The sequence below is a fragment of the Balaenoptera physalus genome (genome assembly GCF_965194825.1).
Source record: "Balaenoptera physalus genome assembly, chromosome: 4".
NCBI classification, from domain to species: domain Eukaryota; kingdom Metazoa; phylum Chordata; class Mammalia; order Artiodactyla; family Balaenopteridae; genus Balaenoptera; species Balaenoptera physalus.
The window spans coordinates 38,775,359-38,798,647 of record NC_138891.1 but is presented as its reverse complement, the minus strand read 5'-3'; the positions used below and the strand labels follow the sequence as shown (position 1 = coordinate 38,798,647).

At 40.7% G+C, this 23,289-nt stretch overlaps 2 protein-coding genes and 2 long non-coding RNA genes across 14 annotated transcripts in view; 1 reads left to right on the top strand and 3 right to left on the bottom strand.

The window, feature by feature from the left end:
• The window catches only part of VEPH1 (ventricular zone expressed PH domain containing 1), a 298,073-nt gene that overhangs the window by 42,682 nt on the left and 232,102 nt on the right, over positions 1-23,289 (top strand). For all 11 annotated transcript variants that reach the window (XR_014262903.1, XR_014262904.1, XR_014262905.1 and 8 more), the window contains exon 4: positions 6,135-6,309. Coding sequence is in view for 7 of the 11 variants with exons in the window: in XM_082459535.1 (XP_082315661.1) it covers positions 6,135-6,309 (175 nt within the window). In the remaining 4 variants the exon portion in view is untranslated. The remainder of the gene's footprint in view (positions 1-6,134; positions 6,310-23,289) is intronic.
• LOC309659751 overlaps positions 1-23,289 on the bottom strand; it is a 701,522-nt gene that overhangs the window by 450,691 nt on the left and 227,542 nt on the right. The gene's annotated exons all lie outside the window — the stretch shown is intronic.
• LOC309659736 overlaps positions 1-23,289 on the bottom strand; it is a 457,573-nt gene that overhangs the window by 290,111 nt on the left and 144,173 nt on the right. The window lies entirely within an intron of this gene.
• PTX3 (pentraxin 3) lies at positions 16,314-22,570 on the bottom strand. The gene is made up of 3 exons (XM_082459616.1): positions 22,311-22,570; positions 21,462-21,866; positions 16,314-17,536 (listed from the first exon to the last, which is right to left on the bottom strand). The coding sequence occupies exons 1-3, from the start codon at positions 22,438-22,440 to the stop codon at positions 16,923-16,925; spliced, it is 1,149 nt and encodes a 382-aa protein (XP_082315742.1). The 5' UTR covers positions 22,441-22,570; the 3' UTR covers positions 16,314-16,922.

Genomic DNA, 23,289 nt, shown 5'->3' with positions numbered 1-23,289 from the left:
ATTCACCTTCTATACCTTCCTCAATACAGAATCTGTACATGTGTGAGGCATGCACTTGTGAGTTCTGGTTTCTTTTGTGGTGGGTGATACTATCCTGCCATCCCACCCTGTGTCCTTAGACATCTGTAAAATGAAGGATGAATCAGGTGAGCTCTCAGATCACCTCCTAGTCTGAAATTCTGACTCCCTTAGGAGATGCTGAGAGGTAGAAGAACAAAAGGCTTTAGAGCTTGAGGGCCTTAGAATCAGATACTCTTGGTCTCGTATCAGTGAGAGATTGGCAGGTTATTTCATCTCTCTAAGCCTCTGTTCTGCCATCTGTAAAATGGGCATAACAATACTTGCTGCTCACGAAGAACAATTTTATTATAAAAGCAATCTCCATTTGTGATCCAGCCACTATCTGGAAGTACCTATTTCAAACCACAGCTTCCTCTGACCAGGGTTCTATATGGAGTTGGCCAATGCTTATTTCTCTGCCTGTAGAAAAATCCTGAAAGAGAAGATACCCCTCTCCCCCTCCACAAAGCACATTACATTCTAGGATAAATCCAAACCTGAAGAGGGTTGAAGAAAATAAACATGCACCTCAAGGGGGTTGTAATTACTGACATAACTGATGGGCTAGAATGAAATTCTAGAGAACTGACAGACCAACCATCATGATGTTGAGAGCCAATTCCTAGTTTTCTCCTCAGTACAAGTTACAGTGGTTTCAGCCTCTTCCCCAACCAACCAAATCACTTAGCAGAGCTAATGCCAAGTAAGCTCTGCCTTTTATCTCTTCCTCCACATCTTCTCACACCGTTGATGATCATTTGAAGAGGGAGATAGCCAAAGAGGGGAGGAGGGAAGAACTGAAATAGCCACCAAATTCACTGTGGGAACATCCGAAAGTATCTGTTTTTCCTTCTTTATAGAAGGACCCCCCACTGTCCATTCACCTTGATTCCACACTTCAGTTTTCTTATTTCCTCTTCCCCAGTTAATGCTGCATGAAGATTCAAAATCTGTCCCTGGCTGGCATGCAAAATGCCTTGGGCAATTTTGAGAGCATTTCCTTTTCAGCTCTCAAAGGCAGGACTGGTCATGTTCATCTAGAAGTTTATTCAGTAGGCAATCCCAGGTCTACCATTTACTGGCAGAGTGATCTTGGGCATTTCATCTTTCTGTGCCCTAATTTACTCATCTATAAAATGCAGATAAGAGTAGCTGCCTCTTGAGTTTGTTGTGAGGATTAGATGGATAGACATTAAAAAATAGACGTAAAATATTTAAGACACAGGAAGTGCTGTATGAGGATTAGCTCTGGTTGGTATTGTCATCATTATCATCGTCTGCAGGAAACTCTAAAATAGCATCAGCACTTTGTCATTTAATTATTTATTTTAGCCATTGTTCATTGCCTGTCTCCCCCTGCCCAAAATAGAAGCTTAGTTTTATTCACTGATGTGGTCCCATCACCTAGAACAGTGAATGGCACATAGTAGGTGCTCAAGATAATATTTGCTGAATGAATTAATTAATGGACCAATGAACACATGAGTAGCTCAGGAGACCTGACTGCCCTCTGGCTTTTGTACTAGCCGTGCTTCACCCCAGAGTGGGCCCCAGTATCAGTTCCTCACTTAATGCCGCATAAGACAGGGGCATGAAATGGGAGGAGATTGGGACACCCCCCTGCCCCCCAGGTTCCTGAGACCCACTCCCTTATTGCCTGTCAGAAAATACACTGGGAAAACTTAGGTGGATGCCATTTAGATTTTATATATAACCATGCTGCTAAGAACCAAGCATTTTATATATAAATCCAAAATTTGATTATCTGATCCATGATGGGGGATGAAAAACAATAAAATAACCATTTTAATATATGGCATTTAATATTTCTTGAGATTACTCTTTTACGGCTCTTAGTTGAATTCAAGGCCTGAGACCAAAGAGCTTTTTAGTTGCTATCACCTCAGATATCTATCTCTTTTACTTAGCTTTATTCTTTTCAATTATAAAACACTGGGAAACCTTCCCAAAGTGCATTTTCCAAAGGAAAATCTCCACCAAGAGCTCAAATTGGTGCTAATCTAGTCAAGAAATATAATTCTTGGCATCTGTAGAACAAAGCCCTCTTGTTTTGCTTCTACTGCTGGATATAACTGTCCCCATGAGCAAGTCTTTATTGCTACCCTGTACTTCACTGAATTGTTCCCTGAGTACTGAGTATTGAATTGTGTGTAAGAAGATACACATGCCATCATGCTCACATCTGCATGGAGGTGCAAGATCTAGCATAAGCTCTGGCATTAACAGTTGCTGTTTAAAATTTAAAAGTTGCTGTTTAAAGTGGTTTATTTGTACGAGCAATCACAGGGACTTTCTCTGCATGTATACCATTAGCATTCCTGGGATCCAAATAATCATACAGATAAAATAATTTCAGGGGCCTGAGATCAGGGGCCTGAGCAAATCCTTTTGCTTCACCTGAGAGCAAAGGTCAGCCATTGGAAGGAGGTCCACAGGACCCATGTTTGCCCAGCCTCACCTAGGCCTACCAACCCCTCACTCATATCCTGTTGCTGCCAGTAGTGCCCATGGCCTCTTGAAACACTAGGAACTGTCTAGATGCTGTTTAGAGATTGAGAGCCTTTGGTGGCAATTCCTTGGTGTTTATATGAACTATTTGCTCTTTGCTTAATGTTTCACTTCTCTTGTCATTTGAGAGATTTCCAGATAGCATATGTGGGAGGAAAACAGAAAAATTGAGTGTGTTAGAGTTTTGTTTTGTTTTGTTTTTTAATAATGATATTATACATTTAAAATGTTTTTAATAATTTTCACTTGGAACCACACTTCAAAGACTTAAATAGCTGCCCACTATTTTTCCCTAGGACATCTAGAATTGTTGTAAAAAAAATATGACCAAATTGGTTAAGACAGCCTGTTCTTTCGTTGTTGCTGGCAAGGGTTAGCTCATTCCCAAGGTTTAAAAACATTAGTTGCTGTGAATATGATTTTCACTGATCTTTTACTATGCCTGTCTGTGTTCACAATTAGTAGGAAACACTTGAGTTGTACTTGCAATGCCACCATCGTGGTTTCTCAGAAAGTTACAGGTAAATATGCTTAGAGACATTTTCCTCCAATGGAAGGTGTATACTTCTCTAGCTGCAAGTTGTTTTGGCTAAAGACAGAGAAGATAAAGTAACTGGGGCATGATATTCTTTGTTGGAAAGCTCTGAGAAGAATTGTGTGATTGTGTTCTACTCTCAGAACTAGAGCTTTGGCAGCCATGACAGGGACAAAGATATGTCATGTAAAAGGTAAACTAGCAAAAATCTACAGACTATGGAGAGATTGGGGCAACCCAAGAAATTGGTAGGTGAGACTGAAGCGTTTGGGAAATACTCTGTTCAAATTGAGGTACAACTTAAATGTAACCTCAAGGGAGCGGGCATAGAATAAGATGATAAAGGAGAAAATCGACAAATCAATTGGCCTTCCTAAACACCACGTGTCTGAAGTGTATGTCAACAGAAAGAGGATGCTCAGGGTGGGGTCATTGTTTTGGCACATTTACTCAGCACTGTTTGGGGTGTGAAGGGTGGGTGGAGACTTAATCTGACGGAGAGGAAAGTTCCAATCACCAGAGATGGGGATTTGGCTGTAGGGCGGGACTGTTAGGTTTCACCATGGCCTAGATGAAATAGCCCTCAAGATATTCCTTTGCTCTGATCTGCTCTTGTGCCCATGAGTGAACGTTCTGGTTAGTAATCTGGCTCCTGATTTCCTCGTGGTGTGAAAGGGTCTGACCTGAAGAGACTGTCACTGTGAGAGAGTAAATTGGCGTACCTGATCATGCACCAGCCTTTTGGAAATCCCTGAGTGTGAGTTTCCCTCAGGGGACGCAGACAGTTGAGTACACGTGCAGACTGCTAATGCTGAAGGGCGGGGAGCAGCTAGCCTCCCAGGGATGCCCCACGGCTCATCACTCCAGTAATGGCCCAGTCTAATCAGGCACAATTAAATTAGCAGGAGGGGAGACACTCTAGATAAAGCCTGATCTGAGGGAAGTCTGGCTGCAGGCCCTGGTTCTGAGAGTTAGATGGTGTTAGGAACTCTAAGAAGGATAGGACAGAGACCTACTGAGTGGAACTGATAGATAAACACATGATTTGCCACCAAGGAATAGGGTCAGAGCTTTCATCATGGCTGACTTCATGGTGAGACATCAGCTTAGGTTGTTGAATACCTATTTTCTCTGCTCAGGAGTCAGACCGATTCTTGAACCTGAAAAATGGGTGGAACTACAGGAATGGATTATGGATTTATCAGGTCTATTTTTGTTTCTAGGGACTGGGAAGAAAAAAAGTTTAGGCACAAGAGACTTAATTGGCTTACTTAGAAAAATTTAGGGATAGAACTGGCCTCAGGCACAGCCTAATACATGGGGCTCAGATGATGCCACCAGGTTTCTCTTAACTTGTCTCAGATAGATCCATGTTGCCTTGAATCTCATAACAGATCCTCTCCTACTGAGGTCACAAAATGGCAGCTACTCTTGATCTTCCATTCTCAGCAGTTTGAATACGACAGAAGAGAGTCTCTTTCACAGAGCCCTTGAGTGGCTCCTCCATTATAATTGGGTAACTTGCCCATCCCTGAACTTATCATTTGGAAATGTGATTCTCTGGTTGGTCAACGTCTGAGTCATTTGACCACCCGTGAAGCTAAGGGTGTAAATGCCTTCATTAGAAGTACCTGGGAGGTGGCCGTGGAAGTCCTATTTGGTAAGGAGTGTGTAACAACTCACCTGCCCAGTCAACTAGCCCTGAAAATGGATGGCACTGGAGGCCATTGCTGGCAGTTGGTGACCCAAGCAAGAAGGTGGGAGCGAGCAGGCCCTTTCCCAACCCCCTCACCCACCCTTCCTTCTTCCCACCACATTGTGTTCCCAATCATAACTATCACTATAGATTTGTATTTTCTTCATTAGTCATTCAACTTGACAAACGTTTATTGAACACCTGCCATAAACCTAGAATAGTGGGAGGTATTAGAGGGGATAATCTATGGGTAGAAAGATAGAAGCACTTTTCACATGAACAGTCAGAGAAAAACAACCACTTTTTATTTCTAATGTAATAATGTAACGTTGAACAAATTGTGCACTGTGCAACTTTTGCTTTATAGTTAGCCTAAGGGGTGGGGTTGATGGTTAGAATGGTTAATGGTGGGGAAGACATATCATTCATTTGTAAGAAAACAATTTGTATTTTCCAAATAGTATTCCCTAATTAGGTAATTGAATGCTGATAGCACTATTGTATATGTAAGGATATTGATGTTCAGTCACAAAGTACATCAAAAAGAGAATTATTTCAGGATCCAGAATTCCTTTAGTTTTAGTCTTATGTTCATTCATCTTTTTCCTTCCGAATCTCAGTCAAAACTTTAGTTTTTAACATACAGTCAGGAAGCAACTGATTCAACATTCCTTAGATTTTTTTTTTCTCAAGTATAAATCTAAGTTATTCCTCTCATCAGTGACTCCTGATCACCCTAAAGATCAATTCCAAACTCCTAAGCATGGTGCCAGACCTTTCATAATCAAGCCTCTGTTTACCTCTCCAGTCCCCTCTCTCACCTCCTACCCCAGTTTTCCTATGTGTACCCCACATCATCCATACTGAACTATTTACTGTTCCTCAGATGCACAAGTTCTCTCACCTCTCTGCTTTCACACACACTTTTCCTTTTGTCCACTCCTTTCCTAGCTATCTCCCAGCCATTTCCTCTTCATCCACCAGGTCTCAGCAAAGACATCACCTCCTCCAGGAAGTCTTCCTTGACACCCCCCTTCAGACTGGATTAAGCACTCCATTTTTGCTCCCTTATCCCCCTGCACATTCCTTATCATGACCCTCATCAGCCTATGCTATTAAGCGCCTGTTTGCCTCGAAGTCTCCCTAACAAGAACAAGAGTTCCCAGAGTTCCCAAATACAAGGAAAATAAGGTGGGCCCTGTGTTTTCACAGCTGCACTCTGAGAGCTTAGCTCAATAAATATTTTTCAGATGAATGAATAAATGAATAAAGAATGAACCACTTATTATTTGTTGATTTCTTATATTTCCTCAGAATTACAACCGGCCCCCTGTGATGGCATTAGCCATCCCCATTGCAGTGAAATTCCTCCACAGAGGCAACAAGGAACTGTGCAGGAATATGTCCAACTACCTGTCCCTGGCTGCAATTACCAAGGCAGACCTCCTGGCCGATCACACAGAGGTTATAGTAAAGAGCATACTCCAAGGTATGGTGCAAAGGCTGAGCTTGGGGATGTGTTTTAACAATCATTTTAAAGTATTTTCATGAAGCAGTTATGGTTTGTGGAAAGTAAGACTTTGAGTATTGAGAGGTACGTTAGATTCTCTGCTTGGCCACTAGGTGGCTGGGGAACATGGATAAGGTTACTTGAGCTGGCTGAGTCGGGGTCTCTTCACCAGGAAGATGAATTCTTTGGGCTCATTAGATGAGTCGCATGCTTCCTTTCAACGCTTTGTGTCTCATTTGGAGAACTGTGTTTTCCGTGCTTCTGGTAATCTTGTCCAACTATCAACTGTGCAGAACCTGTCTGTACTAAGTGGAATGTGTCCCACTGCTGTCAGTGGCAGATGGAAAAGCTCTTCATCCTTTGTTTTCCAAAAGCACAAAATGCTAGATACACCAGAGAATGTGTAAAGACTTCTTAAATGTGAACACGATTTGGGACTGATTTATAATTGTGTTAAATACTACCATAAAGTATCAAGTCAGGACATCTCTGTTAATGCTTTCATATTTGTATGAAAGAGATCAAGTTAGTGCAGTCAGAATATTCTCTTTTCTTGTATTTTTTCCTTTGGTTTTAGATCTATCAGAAACCTTTTTTTTTTTTGGTTTGGGATCAAAGAACTATATATGGTATTATTTGATAGGTACCCAAATGTCCCCAGCCCTCATTAATATAAATGTCTGAGGTCCATGAGTGTCTTGGCCCACATTTGACTGCCACAGGCCCACATGCTCAAATGGAGCATCAGCCCTCTGGAAAGTGCTCCCAGACCAAGTATTTCTGAAAGTTCCCAGTATTCTCTTCTTGGCACAGCATAGTCTGGTGATGCCCATCTCTACCACCCTGAGCCCAGCAAACTCTGTGGACTGCTACCATGGAGGCCCCAGGAATGGACTTGCCCCACACTGTCCTGCCTGGGATGGCAGTCTCTGTCCCTTTGTGCTGTCACCCCTGAAGTTTCAGAAGCCACCAGTCCTCAGTCCACTGTGGTAGGATGGGGAAGGATGCAGGATGGGGAAGAGAACCTGTCTTTCCCCTTAGTGTTAGACTTTGGTAGAGAGCCAGAGCAAGGTTGCTTGGCTCCCAGTGTCAAAGTATGGTACTGAGTTCGCAGTAGAATTTTATCTGAAACTCTCTCTTTCTTCCCTGGACTCAACTATCCACCCAAGAGTCAGGCTAGTAACAAATTAGTCCACCAGTTCTCAAAATTCCTACAGCCCACCAAGGACCAAGATTTTGTTCACCATACCAGACATTCCCAAGAAGAGTTCTTAGTACCCGCCCCCAACCCTGGACATCTGACCAGCCACCCCAGTGGTCTGCCAGATGACCAGTTTGTCTGAACCCCAACCATGACAGTGGAAGTTTATCACTCTACATGTGCTCCCTTCTGAAGACTTGTCATTGATATTACTAGTACATATTATTACTAGTACAATTCAATTAGGATTGAATTGCTAATTTCTCTTTATGCATGATCCTAAATTTGCTAAAAGTCCAGGAAAGCAATTATGCTTTTTTCACCACCTTGACTACATATTTGGTACAGATTTTATAGAAATTACAAACACACACGCCACACATTTTAAAACCATGATAGTTAGACTTGCAAGTAACTGATTTATGAGGGGAAAAAAATGGAATTGTCTCTTTGCACCTGCCAAGAACTTAACTCATGTATTTGTTTTGTTTTGTTGAAATGCACTTTCAATGACAAAGAAACCTTTTGAAATGCAAAATACGCTTTCTGAATTAACTGCAAGTATTTAAAATAAGCAAATGATTTAGTTTATTTGATCTGGCACTATGAAAATCATCATAAAATAAATGAAAATTTAACCTATAAAAGGTTGGGACTAAATATTTCAGGGTTAGATTTTTAGGACTGATGTGTCTGTAAAACTCTGCAATCACTCACATAAGCCTATCAAACTCTGAGTTGCAAAACGGAAGGGATCTTGGTGTCTCTGAGTAGTAAGTTTCCTGCTCTGCAAATCTTTGTCATATATACCCTGCAAAACAGCCTTAGGAGGCATCATTGGGATTTCTTTTTTCTTTACATATAGTTTTCTCCCCTTTAGATTTTCCTCCTTGATTTATATTATCCTAATCCTTATTCTCCCATTTTTCTACTTCTGCAGAAAATGCTAAAGTGTTAGAGTTATTTGATTTGATCTGTTTTTATAAGACTAGAATTGTAAAATTGTAGAGTCTTAAGTTGATTCAGCTCAGTTACCCAGGCAGTGCTTGAATCCCCACAAAATTGTCATCCATTCAATGATAACAATAATAATTATAATAACAGTAATAACTACAATGGCTAGAATTTATTTCATGCTCTCTTTATGCCAAATGCTGTACTAAGCATTTTATACTGGTTAAATCATTTAATCCCCACAAGAATTCCATAGCAGAAGTCCTATTATTATCCCATTTTACCAATTAGTTATATCTTAAGTGACAGAGACCCAGGTATAAATAGCTTGATGATGATGATGATGAAGAAGAGGAAGAGGAGAAGGAGGAGGAGGCACTCCTTACAGGCACACATGACTAAAAAATGCATGAGTGTATCAGACTTCCCATATGGATTGCTTCAGGACTCAAATGTGGTCCCAAAAAGTCATTACTCTGTTCTGCTTCCTGTGGATTGGTTTCACTTTCATGTTTCATGTAATGGGCCTCTCTCATCATGAGAGCTCACATGAGCTCACATCATCATGAATACCAGTTAAGAAAAAGAAACTCCATATCCAGTCTTATTGTCTCTGTTTGACCACATGCCCATTTCTGAACCAATCCATCATTGTTGCCGGGGGATACAGTACTTCAACTGGCCGGACTAGGGTCATGAGCCACCCTCAGAGCAGGAGTTGATAGTAAACTGCAGCAGAACCACATGGATGAGGAGTAGATAACCCGAAAATCCAGGACTGTAGCCAACAGTGTTGTAAATTAATACTGGGTACCAAAAAATAGCCTTATGTAAATATTTACTTTTATCCCGTTATACGTCTTAAGAGATTCAGTTCATTTCTTTGGCATGCCAAGATCTAACTGATAATGATCCTCCATTTCAATATATCTCCAATTCTTCCAAGGTTCTTGTCATCTGTAAATTTTATGAACAGAACCACTGTATCTTCATTTTAAAATACTAATGAAAAGGTAGACCCGATGGGGCCAGGCAAGCCTTGTGGTGTACCAGTGGCAACTAACCCCTTACCCTTGGTTGATGTTATTCCATTGATCATATTTTTTCAATTGTGTTATATACATGTCTATCCCTAATTCCAAACCAAATGCATCCTTTAAGCTTAAATCAATCATGAGAGACTGTCAAGTGGGGTTAAATATTTATCCCTGAAGGCTAGTTCCAAGCCAATGTTTTACTACTTCCCATTATTAATGATCGTATATGAGTAATACTATTTAATTTTACATTAAATGTAAATATGAATTCATTTATTCAAATTGCTTAGACTCCATTTGTCTGTTTTGTGTTCTTTGAATTCTCCCAGTGAGAAGGAAATTCTGAAAGTCCTTCTTTTTGGAGAAAGGATTAAGGGCATGAGCAGAATGTTGTCTTGATTTGTATTAATACTTGAGCGCTAAGGAGATAGAGAACCTGAATGTCCCTATATCTAATAAGACAGTTCTGTCAGTATTTTTAAATCAACCCACCAAAAAAAAAAAGAGCCTGTCACATTTAGTATTATATGCAAATTAGAACAAATATGCAAGGAGTAATTAGAGTCTTATCTAAACTTTTTCATATAATTAAAAAAGAAGATAGGGAGGGTGGGAGGGAGATGCAAGAGGGAGGAGATATGGGGATATACGTATATGTATAACTGATTCACTTTGTTATAAAGCAGAAACTAACACACCATTGTAAAGCAATTATACTCCAATAAAGATTGAAAAAAAAGCATTATGGGAATGTATGGGCACAGATTTTTGTATAACAATATTAATGAAACTACAAAACAGAACCTAAAATACTGCTTTAATGAGTACATGCACAATATCTTGAAGGTGAATCACAGTACAGTTTCCCTTTTATTCTGCTTGCTTGGTAGTTTACACATGTTATTATATATGCCTGCCTGTTCTTAGTTGTGTTGACAATAAATTAATGTGGTAATTAAAAAAAAAAAAAGAAGTACATTCTCCAGCTAATTCTATAAGGCTGGTATAGCCATGATATCAATACCAAAGGACAATATAAGAAAGGAAAATATAGACCCATCCTAATTATAAACAGAGATGTACAAATCACAAAAATTTTAGCAAAATGATTCTAGCAATGCATAAAGAAAATAATAGTTAACATTCGTTGAGTTCTTGCTGTGTATCAGGTACTAGTCTTTTTTTTTTTTTTAATTTTATTTATTTATTTATTTATTTATTTATGGCTGTGTTGGGTCTTCGTTTCTGTGCGAGGGCTTTCTCTAGTTGCGGCAAGTAGGGGCCACTCTTCATCGCGGTGCGCGGGCCTCTCACTATCGTGGCCTCTTTTGTTGCGGAGCACAGGCTCCAGACGCGCAGGCTTAGTAGTTGTGGCTCACGGGCCTAGTCGTTCCGCGGCATGTGGGATCTTCCCAGACCAGGGCTCGAACCCGTGTTCCCTGCATTGTCAGGCAGATTCTCAACCACTGCGCCACCAGGGAATCCCCCAGGTACTAGTCTTTTAACTCATATAATTCTCCTAATAGCTTATGAGGGAGGAACTATTGTTATCCTCATTTTATAAAAGTTATCCCAGGAATTCAAGGATGACAATATTCAAGATGTAATTCTCCACAGTAAAAGACTAAAAGGGAAAAAAGTCATTTGATCAGTAAAAGCATCTCATAAAATTCAGTATCCATTCATGAAAGAAATAAAGAATGCAACCTAGGAATTTTGGAGAACTTCCTGAAACATTAAGAGGATATAATATATATATGTATATAATTATTATATATATAATTAAGATTATAATTAAGATATATATATATATCCTTTCCTTTTGTAAAATTCAAAGTCTGTTCATGATTAAAAAAAAAAAAAAACCTCTCAGCAAACTAACAATAGAAGGGAACATCCTTAATCTAATAAAGGATATCTGCAAAAACCTACATCTAAAATCATACTTAATGAGGAAATGTTGAATGCTTTCCCATTGAATTAAAAAGATAAGACAAGGATGTCCCTTGGGTACTTAATTTGTTTTCTGCTTAAATCATATCAGGGCAACTTAATATTTTGTAACATCAGAACCTTTTCAGAGTGGGAGATTTGTTTTTCAGTGGTCCTGAATAATTCTTCAAACTTGTTCTTTGCTATGTGAAGATGCTTTTTTAAACCTGTCCAGTACTGGAATATAAAAGCACAACCAATGCTTAGTGCAGCATGAGTTAGCATATCTTTCACCTAGGAAGTTGACAATATTATTGGTGATCCCTAAAATGAGGGTATCACCAACTGTAAGGGATTATTTGAGAGCCTATAGGGAAACCCTTTCCAAATTTTTATTTGGAACTCTGATGCAATGCACACCACTACTATCAAAACTAAAAACAGTGACGTCCTTTCATCTGCATTTCTGAATCAGTGGTCATAATAAGGAAATATTCCTCTCTGTCAATATGCCTCTTACACGGTCCTCTGGCACAAATCACAAGATGACCTCAAATGATTTGAAACTTAAGTAGAAAGTCTTTGGAAAGAAATGTAATCTTGTCTCAGCAAGAGTCCAGATTCCTTTCTGACTTCCTGGCAATGGCCTAGAAAAGACTGTCTAGTTAATTGTGATAAATTCACCTCATTTCTTTCTCAATGTGAGACAAAGTTCAAACCACTGATTGGTGAGCTGTTTCAGAAAAATGGAGATAGAAAATTGACCTCCCATTTATTGTGGCAGTGATAATAGGAACCAAATAGCGTGGGTGTGAGGCTTAAATAGATAAAGCAGCTATACTTTGCACAGTGCCGGGCCCACGTTCATCAGCGGTTACCATGATTCTTCTTTTTATCACCATCATCATAATCATCATCATCGTTATTGTCATCACTGAGTGTCTGCCGTATACCAGGCCCATATTAAAATATTAAAGGCAGAAGCACATCCATTTGTATAGTTTTGTAATCTCTGGGGAGATACTTAGCCATTAAAAATTCATGATACAGTTATTCTTCAAGGAAAAGGTTTCAAGTCCACCATATTACAGGTTGTTGAGAAAGAATTTATTAATCAAATATTCTAGAAAACAGGCTACCAAAGTAATCTCATTAAGAATATTCAACCTGAATATCAACAGATATAGGGAAATATTAAATATAATGTTAATAAAAGTCAATACAAATGTGGAACAAGAAATAGAGACACATCTTAAATCAGAAAAGAATCTCTTCTGAATCGTTAACCAAGGCTTGGATCTGATGCACGCCAGAGTTTGCACCTTCCTGACTTCACCAGCAGATGTTGCTGTGAAGTAGAATAAGGCCTGCACAGTTACAAGCATCCATGGGCCCAACTCTGAGACTAACAGCCACAGTGGAAGGGAATCTTTATATTTATTTGTTTGTATTTTTGTTTGTTTGCTTATTTTTTATTTAATCCACTGGGAACAACTTGAAAAACATTTTTATGATAACTGTTTCATTTCAAAAATTATTTTAGGGTTTATAAAGTACTTTTAGATACATTATCTCTTGTTATATCATTTTCATAATACCCCTTCAGCAAGGTAGGTAAGTCCTGTTATCCCCAGTTTCTTGGCGAATTTGAGATTCATAAAGATTACTTAGCAGGCCTGACATTTTATAGTTAGTGGGTAATGGTGCTAGGATTTGGATGTTGTGTTTCTGACCCCAAGCCCAGCAAGCTTTCTTCTATACTCCAGATTTATAAAACCGAATGCAAGGGTCAGCAATCTGAGTTTTCAAGTTCACTGAATCCAGGAATATATAAGTGAACACATACAATTACTTTGACCAAGATTTTAAACTTTTTGAGTGCCCTTTCTTTCTTCCTTCCTTCCTTCCTGTCTTTTTATTTTTGGCTGCGTTGGGTCTTCATAGCTGCGCGTGGGCTTTCTCTAGTTGCGTCGAGTGGGGGCTACTCTTCGTTGCGCTGCACGGGCTTCTCATTGCGGTGGCTTCTCTTGTTGTGGAGCACGGGCTCTAGGCACACGGGCTTCAGTAGTTGTGGCACCCGGGCTTCAGAAGTTGTGGCGCATCAGCTTAGTTGCTCTGCGGCATGTGGGATCTTCCTGGACCAGGGCTCGAACCCATGTCCCCTGCATTGACAGGAGGATTCTTAACCACTGCACCACGAGGGAAGTCTTTGAGTGCTATTTCTTAGTGGCTAAAATACAGTTCTAGAAACATTTGGCCTTAGTAAGCTTCTCAAAGAAGAGCTTTCTAATATAAAATTTAAGAAGAGATGAAATAAAAATCAATTATAGTTTCTTCTTTGTTTGCGAATCTATTTATTAAAGTGACGTTAGTTGAGTAATTGCAAATACCTAGCTCTAAAATTCTGTAATATGTACTTAACAGTCAACTGTTCTGGATATATTTTAAAGGAATTAATACTTAATTAAAAGCCAACTCACATTGCAATAGACAAGGAAAATATATCAACTCTATCTTGTTCAGATACTATCTCTGCAAAAAAGTTGCTCTATTTACATACATATGTAGGTACTAGAGTGACAAAGTGACAAAGTGTCACAGTTTGCCTAGGACTGAAGGATTTCCTGGAACAGGGGACTTTCAGTACTAAAGCTGGGTTGGTCCTAGGCAAACCAGGACAGTTTGTCACTCTAGCACACATACATAATATTTTATATTTTGTACATGTAATGTATTATATATTAGTTATACATGTATTTTTTCCTCTGAATAAATTGAGCCATCTTGCACAATTCTTTTACTGTGCTATAATATGATGAAGCCCTCAGTAACCATCCTGGTGAGTGAAACTCTTTGCCAATGTGCTAGACTAAGCCAGCACGCTGATATTTCTCTTTAGATTATTTTATCACTATTTTACACATTTCTTACTTCCTCCTTTTGCTGACACTATGTATTCTAAAACTCATTAAATGCTATTAGTGTAAAGAAAAGAGTCAGATAGCCAGCTTCCTGAGACTGTAAAGTGTATTTTGTACATATAGTCTATGAGTATTTTGAGGGAATAAAGTTCTTGGTCTTTTTTATTAAAAAGAAAAATTGCTCTACTGGATCAGGATTAGATTAAGTAGTCAACCAATAGTGGATTGAAGAAGATAAAGGTGTATTTTTTTGTTGTTGTTGTGTTAAAGAAGTGCAGGGACAGGCAGCCTAGGCTGGCAAGACAGCTTCATAATATTAAAGGCCCAAGCTCATTCTATATTGTTATGCTAAATCTCTTGACCTAAGATGGTTGCTGAAATTCCAGCCGTTATTACCATATTCCCATCAGTCAGAAGGAAGAAGGGAAAGGGAATCACATTCGTTATTTCACCATCAGCCAGAACATAGTCATTTGGCCACATCTAGCTGCAATTGATGCTGGAAAATAGAGACTTTAGAGTGGCCATACATACCGTTAAAACCAGAATTCTGTTACTTAGGAAAAGAGGGAAAATAGATATCAGGGAACAATTAGAAGTCCCTAGAACACTTATCCAGATTTACTGCTGTAGCAGTTGTAATTTCTACTTTAGTAACTCAAGGGTTACTTTCCTTTTTTCAATTTGTTTCTTCTCTGCCTTCAACATGTAATTCCTGTTAAAAATTAAAAGTTCCCTTACATTTAACTCTATCCGCATATGAATTTGCATATCTCTTGGCCAGCATCATCTTGGGTCTCTTGAACAGATGTAATTCATGCTGAAATGTGAAAAGGAATTGAAAGCATGCCTAACTCTCAGCTGAAGGTTAGGTCAAGTATTTCCTCCTTCAGCTCAGCATTCAGTCATAGACAGTGGCTAAACAAGGACTTGCATATGGCCACTGTGCCTGCAACCTTGAATTATGTAATCTCCAAGTGTCTGAGACTGACCTGTGACCTCAAAACTGGGAAGGATTTTCTTTGAGACACTACACCCTGGCTTTGTGGGTCTCACGAGTAGGGTGAAGCTGTATTGATACCATGAGTATATCTTCAAAGATTCCTAGATTTATAGAATTTCACTGGACACTAAGAGTTTAACCCCCTCCTTTTACTGAGAAGTTCCAGAGGAGTTAAGTAACTTGTCTAAGGACCAGGCTAGTTAGTTACAAAATGTGGTTTGATAATTACTCCTGGCTCCCTTCTCCAAACCTCATGAACAGGAGATGACCTGTGGTTGTTCAGGTCCTACCTTTAGGCGGACACATTATCACTGTGGTTCTGCCACACTTCCTACTGATGTTCAGACGTGGCTTTGTGGTTCTTCTGTCAGCCCTTGCTTGCATAGCCTCTACAAGAGGAGAACATTAGTGTGGTAGAGAGTTATCTCCCCATCTACAGGATGAAGGGACTTGACTGTCCTCTCCTTTATGCATAAGAGAATGGAATGTGTATTAAGGGCAGAAGTCATTGTTTCTTTTCCAGATTTTTAGATCTCCCCAATAACAGTCCTAAACCATCTCTGGCAGGTATCATGTGAATCTGAGGAACTCTGAATATAATTCATTTTTTTCCCCTGTATACATGGGACAGAAAGTTGTATATGCTCATAGCATCATCAAATTGGAAGGAATCATTATTTCTTCAATTCCTTGATTTCTCAGTTGAGAAAACTAAAACCCAGAGAGATGAATTGACTTAGCCAAGATCATATTTCTTGCCTATGATTTATAGGAAGCCAGTGCTTAAAACAACTCTATAGTTTGTTTCTAACAATAGTAACTATTACTATTTACATAATAGATTAGTGTCTGAAAACTAATTGCCTGCTTTAGATTAAAAAAAAAGGGTGGATTTGCTCCCAAACATTTTAAATTTATAATTAGATGACATGGACTAGTTTTATAAAATATTTTATTTACAGCAGAGATTTACAAAAATAGTCTCAATAAAATTAATACAAAACCATTTTACAATATAACTTATATAACTATCTCCTCAAAAAAGTGACATTATAACACACACTACATTTGTATTTGTTAAGTCACATGGTAGTATAAATATGTTCTATCATCATTTTTTCATAATAAGGTATGTACCAATAACAATGAACAGTGGACAACAAATGTTATTTTATTATTCTTCCAATGTAAAATTCATCTCTGGCCAAAACAAAATTAGCCAAAGAAAAGTAAAACAGTTGTCCTTCTGTTCAACCATACAGTCTTTTTTCATTATTTGAGAGTTTATCTGACAAAGACACAGCATTAATCTGAAAGCACATGGCATAAAGTCTAGTAACAATATCCCCAAAAGCCTTCTCCAATGTCTCCCCTTCGACTATTTATTCAGTATTTTGCCAAGATAAATAAAGATTGATCTCAACTCTCTCCTTCATTAGTCTCAAGTGTTCTTAATAATGAATTCAGGTTTTTAGACCTTCCCAAGTGGCATATGCTTAAAATGTGAGTTTCTTTCTTTGGCTTTAAGTAGAGTTTCACCACACTTAAGAAACGTACTGCGCTCCTCCGTGGGGCTGAATCTCCGTGACTGCCCACCCAACCACATTGCCCCGGATGTGACAGGACTCTGCTCCTCCGGTCTTTCTTATGTCTTCATTACTAAGAACACGATCCCAGATGTTGAAGCCCGTGAGTCTGCCAGAAAAGGCTAATGTCTCATCAAAGCCACCACCCACACAGCAGCCGTTCTTTTCTTGGCCAACCTGCAGGATTCCTCCCTCGGGAATAACGTGACCCGTGGCCATGTCGACAGTGGCGGCCACCAGGTCACCATTTACCCACAAGGCCACGTGCCCTTTCTCTGAATTCCAGGTGCTGCACAGATGGGTCCACGTTCCCAGGGAAATCACAGTATCGGTGACCAGTCTGTTTTCCTCTCCACCCACCACAAGGACGATGGACTGATAGCTGAGGTACAGCTGGATCTCATATGGATTCCTCTTTGTGCCATAGGAAAACAGGACAGTTTTGTTTAACACATCTGTGGCTTTGACCCAAATGCAGGCACTGAAAGCCTCAAGTTTCATTGGTGTTGCTGGATGCACGCTTGCAAAAATCTTCTTGGAACGCATGGGGAATAAAATCGCTGTTTCACAACCTAGAGTAGCAAGGAAGTAAGAATATGAAAGAAAATACAGATTCATTCCGAAATGATTCTGGCAGTTAGGTATTTTAGGATGGGCCTTTTAATGACTACAGTTAAAAACTATATGCAGCAATATGTTATGACTTGAGGGGTCCAAGTATAATCTCTATAGAGCAAAGAAAACAGGAATAAGGAAAATCAACTGTCTCATTCAGAAGCATGTAAATGGAAAAGAAGGCACACAGAGAAATGGTAAAATTGGGTTTGAACTTGGGCACTCTGGCTGCAGGAACCACACCCTTAACCAGCACACTGCATTGCCTCTTAGTGGTAGAAGGACCCCTGGATTTGGCTAAAAGAGCTGGAATTCAGTTTGTTTTACTACTAGTAAGCTGTGTAGCTTTCGATGAGCCCCACAATCTCTCCAGGCTTTATAGTTATCTGTCAAAGGCTCTTCCATTCTCCTTGTAATATTCTGCAAGTCTGTAAAGAACAAGCATGTAGCAGTCGAGAAGAGCTCTGTGGACCAAAGATATGCTTAAAAATTCTTACTCTGGGGCTTCCCTGGTGGCGCAGTGGTTGAGAATCTGCCTGCTAATGCAGGGGACACGGGTTCGAGCCCTGGTCTGGGAAGATCCCACATGCCGCGGAGCGACTAGGCCCGTGAGCCACAACTACTGAGCCTGCGTGTCTGGAGCCTGTGCTCTGCAAAATGAGAGGCTGCGATAGTGAGAGGCCCGCGCACCGCAATGAAGAGTGGCCCCCGCTTGCCGCAGCTAGAGGAAGCCCTCGCACAGAAACGAAGACCCAACACAGCCAAAAAAATAAATAAATAAATAAATAAATAAATAAATAATAATTAAAAGGTGCTAATAATTTAAAAAAAAAAATTCTTACTCTGTCCACATGCTTATAAATGCTATGTAAGCTGTAACAGAAAACCTTTAAGGAAGAGTGAATTCTTCCAAGGGGTCGGATAGAGTATATATTTCTGCTAATACGCACTTAGAAGGAGACTTTCAAACTTGGGGGTTGGGAACTCAGTAAATTCCCACCTCTGTCCATCTCCAGGTCACATGGCCAGTCAGGGAGCTGCAGATGCTGAAGTGAAGACCTTTTAGATGTCTCTAGGAAATAATGTGCTAAAACCTTTAACAAGTGAGCTCTGCCTTGTGCTAACCTCATATATGTATAAAAGACCATATAAAGAAAGAATTTTTTAAAATCTAAATTAGGGCTAGGTATTCACTTTATAACTACCTAAAGAAGATTTACCATAAGATAGCTTTAAAAAGCAAACTCGCAGAGCTTTTAAAGACTAACTGGTGAATAGACAGAACTTACAGGAACCAAATATCCATGCAAAGTGTGGTAAACTAAGCTAACTGCCTACAAGTGGCTGAGGGCTAGGCTCCATCCTAAAAATAAAAATTAAGCAGATGGACCTTATCCTTTAGAAATAGTCAAAGAAGATATTGAGGTTCAGAAAATCCTAAAAAACATACTAAAGCACAAAATTGGTCCTGTCATACTTTGGTATTAACTTTTTCACTGAATAATTTGAATTTCTGAAGATTTTTTAAAATTAATTTTTAATGAGGCGTTGATTCTTTTTTCAAATGAAATTGGTAGGTACATGCTTTTCTAGCTGTGTTATTTAAATCAATCAAAGATCATGGAACAAAAGATCACCATATGCATGGGCATTTGACATATTCTCTGTTATGTTTCAGTCGTGTTCAGAGAGGGTGCCAACTACAATCTCATGAACTGATTTCCTGTTTAAATAAGCCCAGGCAGTTAGGATTGCATTCCAAAGCCTTCCTTGATTGCCTCTCAGAGACCCAGCTTCCCCTGTCGGCTGCACTGGTTATGTGAGCTCATGGAGTAGAACTGCATGTTGGCAAGGTTTTTTGTGGCTTCTTTTGGGGGCCAGTGATTGAGGCTCTTGATATGTCTTTAAAATGTCAGAAACTCTCTCATGAAATGGCTTTTAACTAATAGGTTTTTCTGATTATATTATCAAAGACCAGACAGAATTAAAACCAGGTTCTTAAGAGGCTGACAACAGAATGATTAGGAATCCCTTAGGAGCCAAGCTGGCAGGAAACCAAGAGAGGAGAAATCAAAGCACGTGGGTAAAAGTATTAGTGGAGGATGTACTGTAATAAGAAATTAACATTTTTGAATTCAGAAATACATCCCTCTTCTGCTCTAACTAGTATGCAGAGGTGGAGGTGAAACAGCGTAATTCTTCAGTTTTCCTGGTATGTGATATGTACAATGATTTTACATGGTTTGCAAAAGACAAGAAATTTCATCCATTAAAACAGCTAAAGAGGGCTTCCCTGGTGGCGCAGTGGTTGAGAATCTGCCTGCCAATGCAGGGGACACGGGTTCGAGCCCTGGTCTGGGAAGATCCCACATGCCACGGAGCAACTGGGCCCATGAGCCACAATTACTGAGCCTGCGCGTCTGGAGCCTGTGCTCCGCAACAAGAGAGGCCGCGATGGTGAGAGGCCCGCGCATCGCCATGAAGAGTGGTCCCCACTTGCCGCAACTAGAGAAAGCCCTCACACAGAAACGAAGACTCAACACAGTCATAAATAAATAAAATAAATAAAAGAACGTGAATTTCTTTAAAAAAAAAAAAAAAAAGCAAACTGGGCTATTCATTTCAAAAAAAAAAAACAGCTAAAGAATTATAATTTGTCTTCTTGTCACTTACATTGAGGATCTGTTGTATATTTGATTTTATGATTTTTCCTCCCTCTGAAGCCCTACTTAATATTTTTAAAAATATGCTCTGTACTGACAGTCCTCAATTATTTAGGAAAGACTCATATTCTGGTATGGTTTCTGCAATTTTAAATGAAACATGCTCTCACACATGCATGATTCTTCTCCTACCCCATCCAATAAGAGTTGCTTTATTGGACATAAAGAAAGGATGGTGCTTTTTGTAATTGTTTTCTGTTCATAAGATGCTCAGGAAAAGTGTAAGTCATATTTTCTTACATAGGACACAGATTTTCTAATGTAACCCACAATTGTTACATCACCATTTCTTAGAAATTTTGACTTACAAAGGAGTGTTACTTGGCTCCAAATCTACTCTGTATTTTCTTGAACCGTCTTTAAAATGTATTATTTCGGGCCCACATGTGTTTGAAAATTCACTTAGTATTACATGGGACTTCGACAGGTTGCATCTGGTTTGAACTGCCTCTCCCCTCTTTCACTCTGATCCTCCACATCCCTGGGGTACCACCTGGATACCAATTGGCTCGTACCTCTTACTGTCTCTCTTTGGATCCCTCAGCCGCTGGTTTATTCCAAACCTCACACCCTGGACCTCACTCTGGCGCTCATTTCACAGACCCGAGGGCTGGGGGTACCCCTTGGGATATCAGATTCAGCCTCAAGTCTTTTGTTTGAAACTGGCAGGGAGGAGGGGCCAGCCCAGGGATTGGAAAACGTTCCTAAAAATTAGGCTGGGCCCTGAAATAGCGCGGGGAACCAGAGTTCCCCTAAAGAGAGAAGCCGGCTAAAATTAGACGAAGTGGAAATCCCTAACGGAGGGAAGCTGACACCGAGAGAGATCACGGTTATAACCGGCCAATAGAGCTCCTGTAACGCCTGGTCGGATCGGGTGTCAGTCTGGGGCCCCTTGACGTCTATTTCAAGACTGGGATGGTTACGTGCACATCTATCCTCTGGGTTCCTCGGGACTGGGGACTACTTTTGAAAGCAATTTTCCCGCCTTGTATGGTGTGTCTGAGCTCTGTGACCATGCATGGAGAAACAGAGGGGGTGTGTGTGTGTGTGTTTCCTCCCACTAAAGCCCCCCCTAGAGGGTTGGCTGACTCGGCTTCCCGCAACTCGAGCTCCGAGAACGAAGCCGCGTGGGGGTCCCCGCCCGGCCCAGCGTCCTCACCTGCTGGCAGCCAGCGTCCTGCCACCCAGCCCTGCACAGCGCGGAGGTCGGCCTGCGTCTGCCGCAGCTCCTCGAGCACTGCGCCAAGGGCCTGCCCCGCCTCCTCCTGCGGCTGCAGCGCCCCGGCTTCCTCCAGGCGCGCCAGCCTGCGGCTCGCGTCGCGGCTCGCCTGCAGCAGCTCGTCCAGCGCCCGGGCCAGCCTGGCCTCGGCGGGGGCCACCGGCGCGCACGGCCTCGCCAGGCTGCCCGCCAGCCGGCCCAGCTCGGCCCGCAGCTTCTGCAGCTCACCCCGGAGGACGTCGTCGGTGGCCTGCAGCAGCATGCCCTCCCGCATCTGCGAGTTCTCCAGCATGATGAAGAGCTTGTCCCACTCGGAGTTCTCCCGACTGCAGTCGCACGGCGTAGCTAGAGCACGGGACACACACGCGTTACCGACCCGCCCAGGCCCTCCTCGGGTGTGCTTTGTAAAATGCCGACCTCCCTCGGTGGTCCCAAGTACTCATCCCCAGTACCCCCTTTCCTTTCAGGATACCTGCAAAAAACAGCATGTAAATATCTCGAGTATGACAGAAACCATGCAAGTTTATATGAAGTTGAACTCTTATGAAATTGCCGTTCATGGAGCTCAAAGCGAGAATATCGGCGATTTCATACAGTTTGACCCATTATGTATCTCTGACAGAAGTAACTTTTTGAAACCTCTCCCTTTCCTAACGTGCTTTTCTCTTTTGCAAAACAAACTAATTTTGTTGCTTATTTCATTGGCTACAAAATATATGTATAATACTTAGACCCAAAGAGGTGGATATGTAATTAGGGTTAGCAGAGAAACAGTTAAAATGAACTTACGGTCCTCAGTGGGATGGAGTCCATTGTCTATTTCATTGTCCAGATTCACATACATGAGCTCATATTCATCCGAGTTCTCGGCCGACACTGCAGACCAGAGAGCACAAAACAGAATCACAGGGAGATGCATTGCTGAAGAGACAAAGTTCTTCCCACAGACGGCGGGAGGGGATGAGACAAGAGGCTCTCAAGTTGAGTGGAGAAGGAGCGGAGGAGAGTGAGAGGCAGGAGCTGAGAGCCCTTAATAAATGCTGGGGAAAGTCTGAATGGGGATGAATGAGTAATGCCAGTGGCACTGCGTTCACGGGAGTTCCCCTGAATTGGGGGGGGGGAGGGGGGGAGGGGGTGTGGGAGGGCGAAGGAGACGTGGGGAGTTGCACAATAGTAAACCACAAAGGTTTACACTGCAGTCAGATTAATTGGAAGAGGGTCAGAGGGGAAAGAGGTGGGGAGACTGGGCTAGGACTGTCTCCCCCTGGGGATTAGCTGTTGTAACTTGAATTGGTAGCACTGAAGGATGAGAGGGAGGGGAGGGGTATTAGGGGGAGAAATAATTCAGCAGGCATAGAGGTGTGAAAGCAAGAGCATCATTTCAGCATTTTGTGTGCACTCTCATTGTTTCACAACCTTTATGTATAGAAAACTTTTTTTTCACTTTTCTTTGTACACAGCTTTACAGGTCTAAACTGTGAAAGTTACTCTGATTTCAAGAGAAACCAACACAGTAAAAATTTGTATGGCTCTAGAAGGCAAATCCATTCCAAGTTATTCCACCTTTAATCCTTCTGGAGTTGCAACTATACTTTTATAAATGGACTTTCTAATGACAAACACAGCAAAACTGGTAAACCTAAAATGAGAAGGAGCTGGGGAAAAGGAATTAACTGATTTTAGGTATGTTTCTTTTCATAACCTGAAATTATGTGGATATATTATTTCAGTAGGCTTAGAGTCAAAGATCATGTTTCTAAAGTAAATT

Excerpts from the sequence above, each read along its gene's own strand:
- PTX3 (XM_082459616.1), bottom strand. The coding sequence starts at position 22,440 with ATGCATCTCCCTGTGATTCTGTTTTGTGCTCTCTGGTCTGCAGTGTCG. Across the intron at positions 21,867-22,310 it reads ACTCCATCCCACTGAGGACC|CTACGCCGTGCGACTGCAGT; the intron begins GTAAGTTCATTT and ends CCCGTGCTCTAG. Across the intron at positions 17,537-21,461 it reads AGGACGCTGGCTGCCAGCAG|GTTGTGAAACAGCGATTTTA; the intron begins GTGAGGACGCTG and ends TTGCTACTCTAG.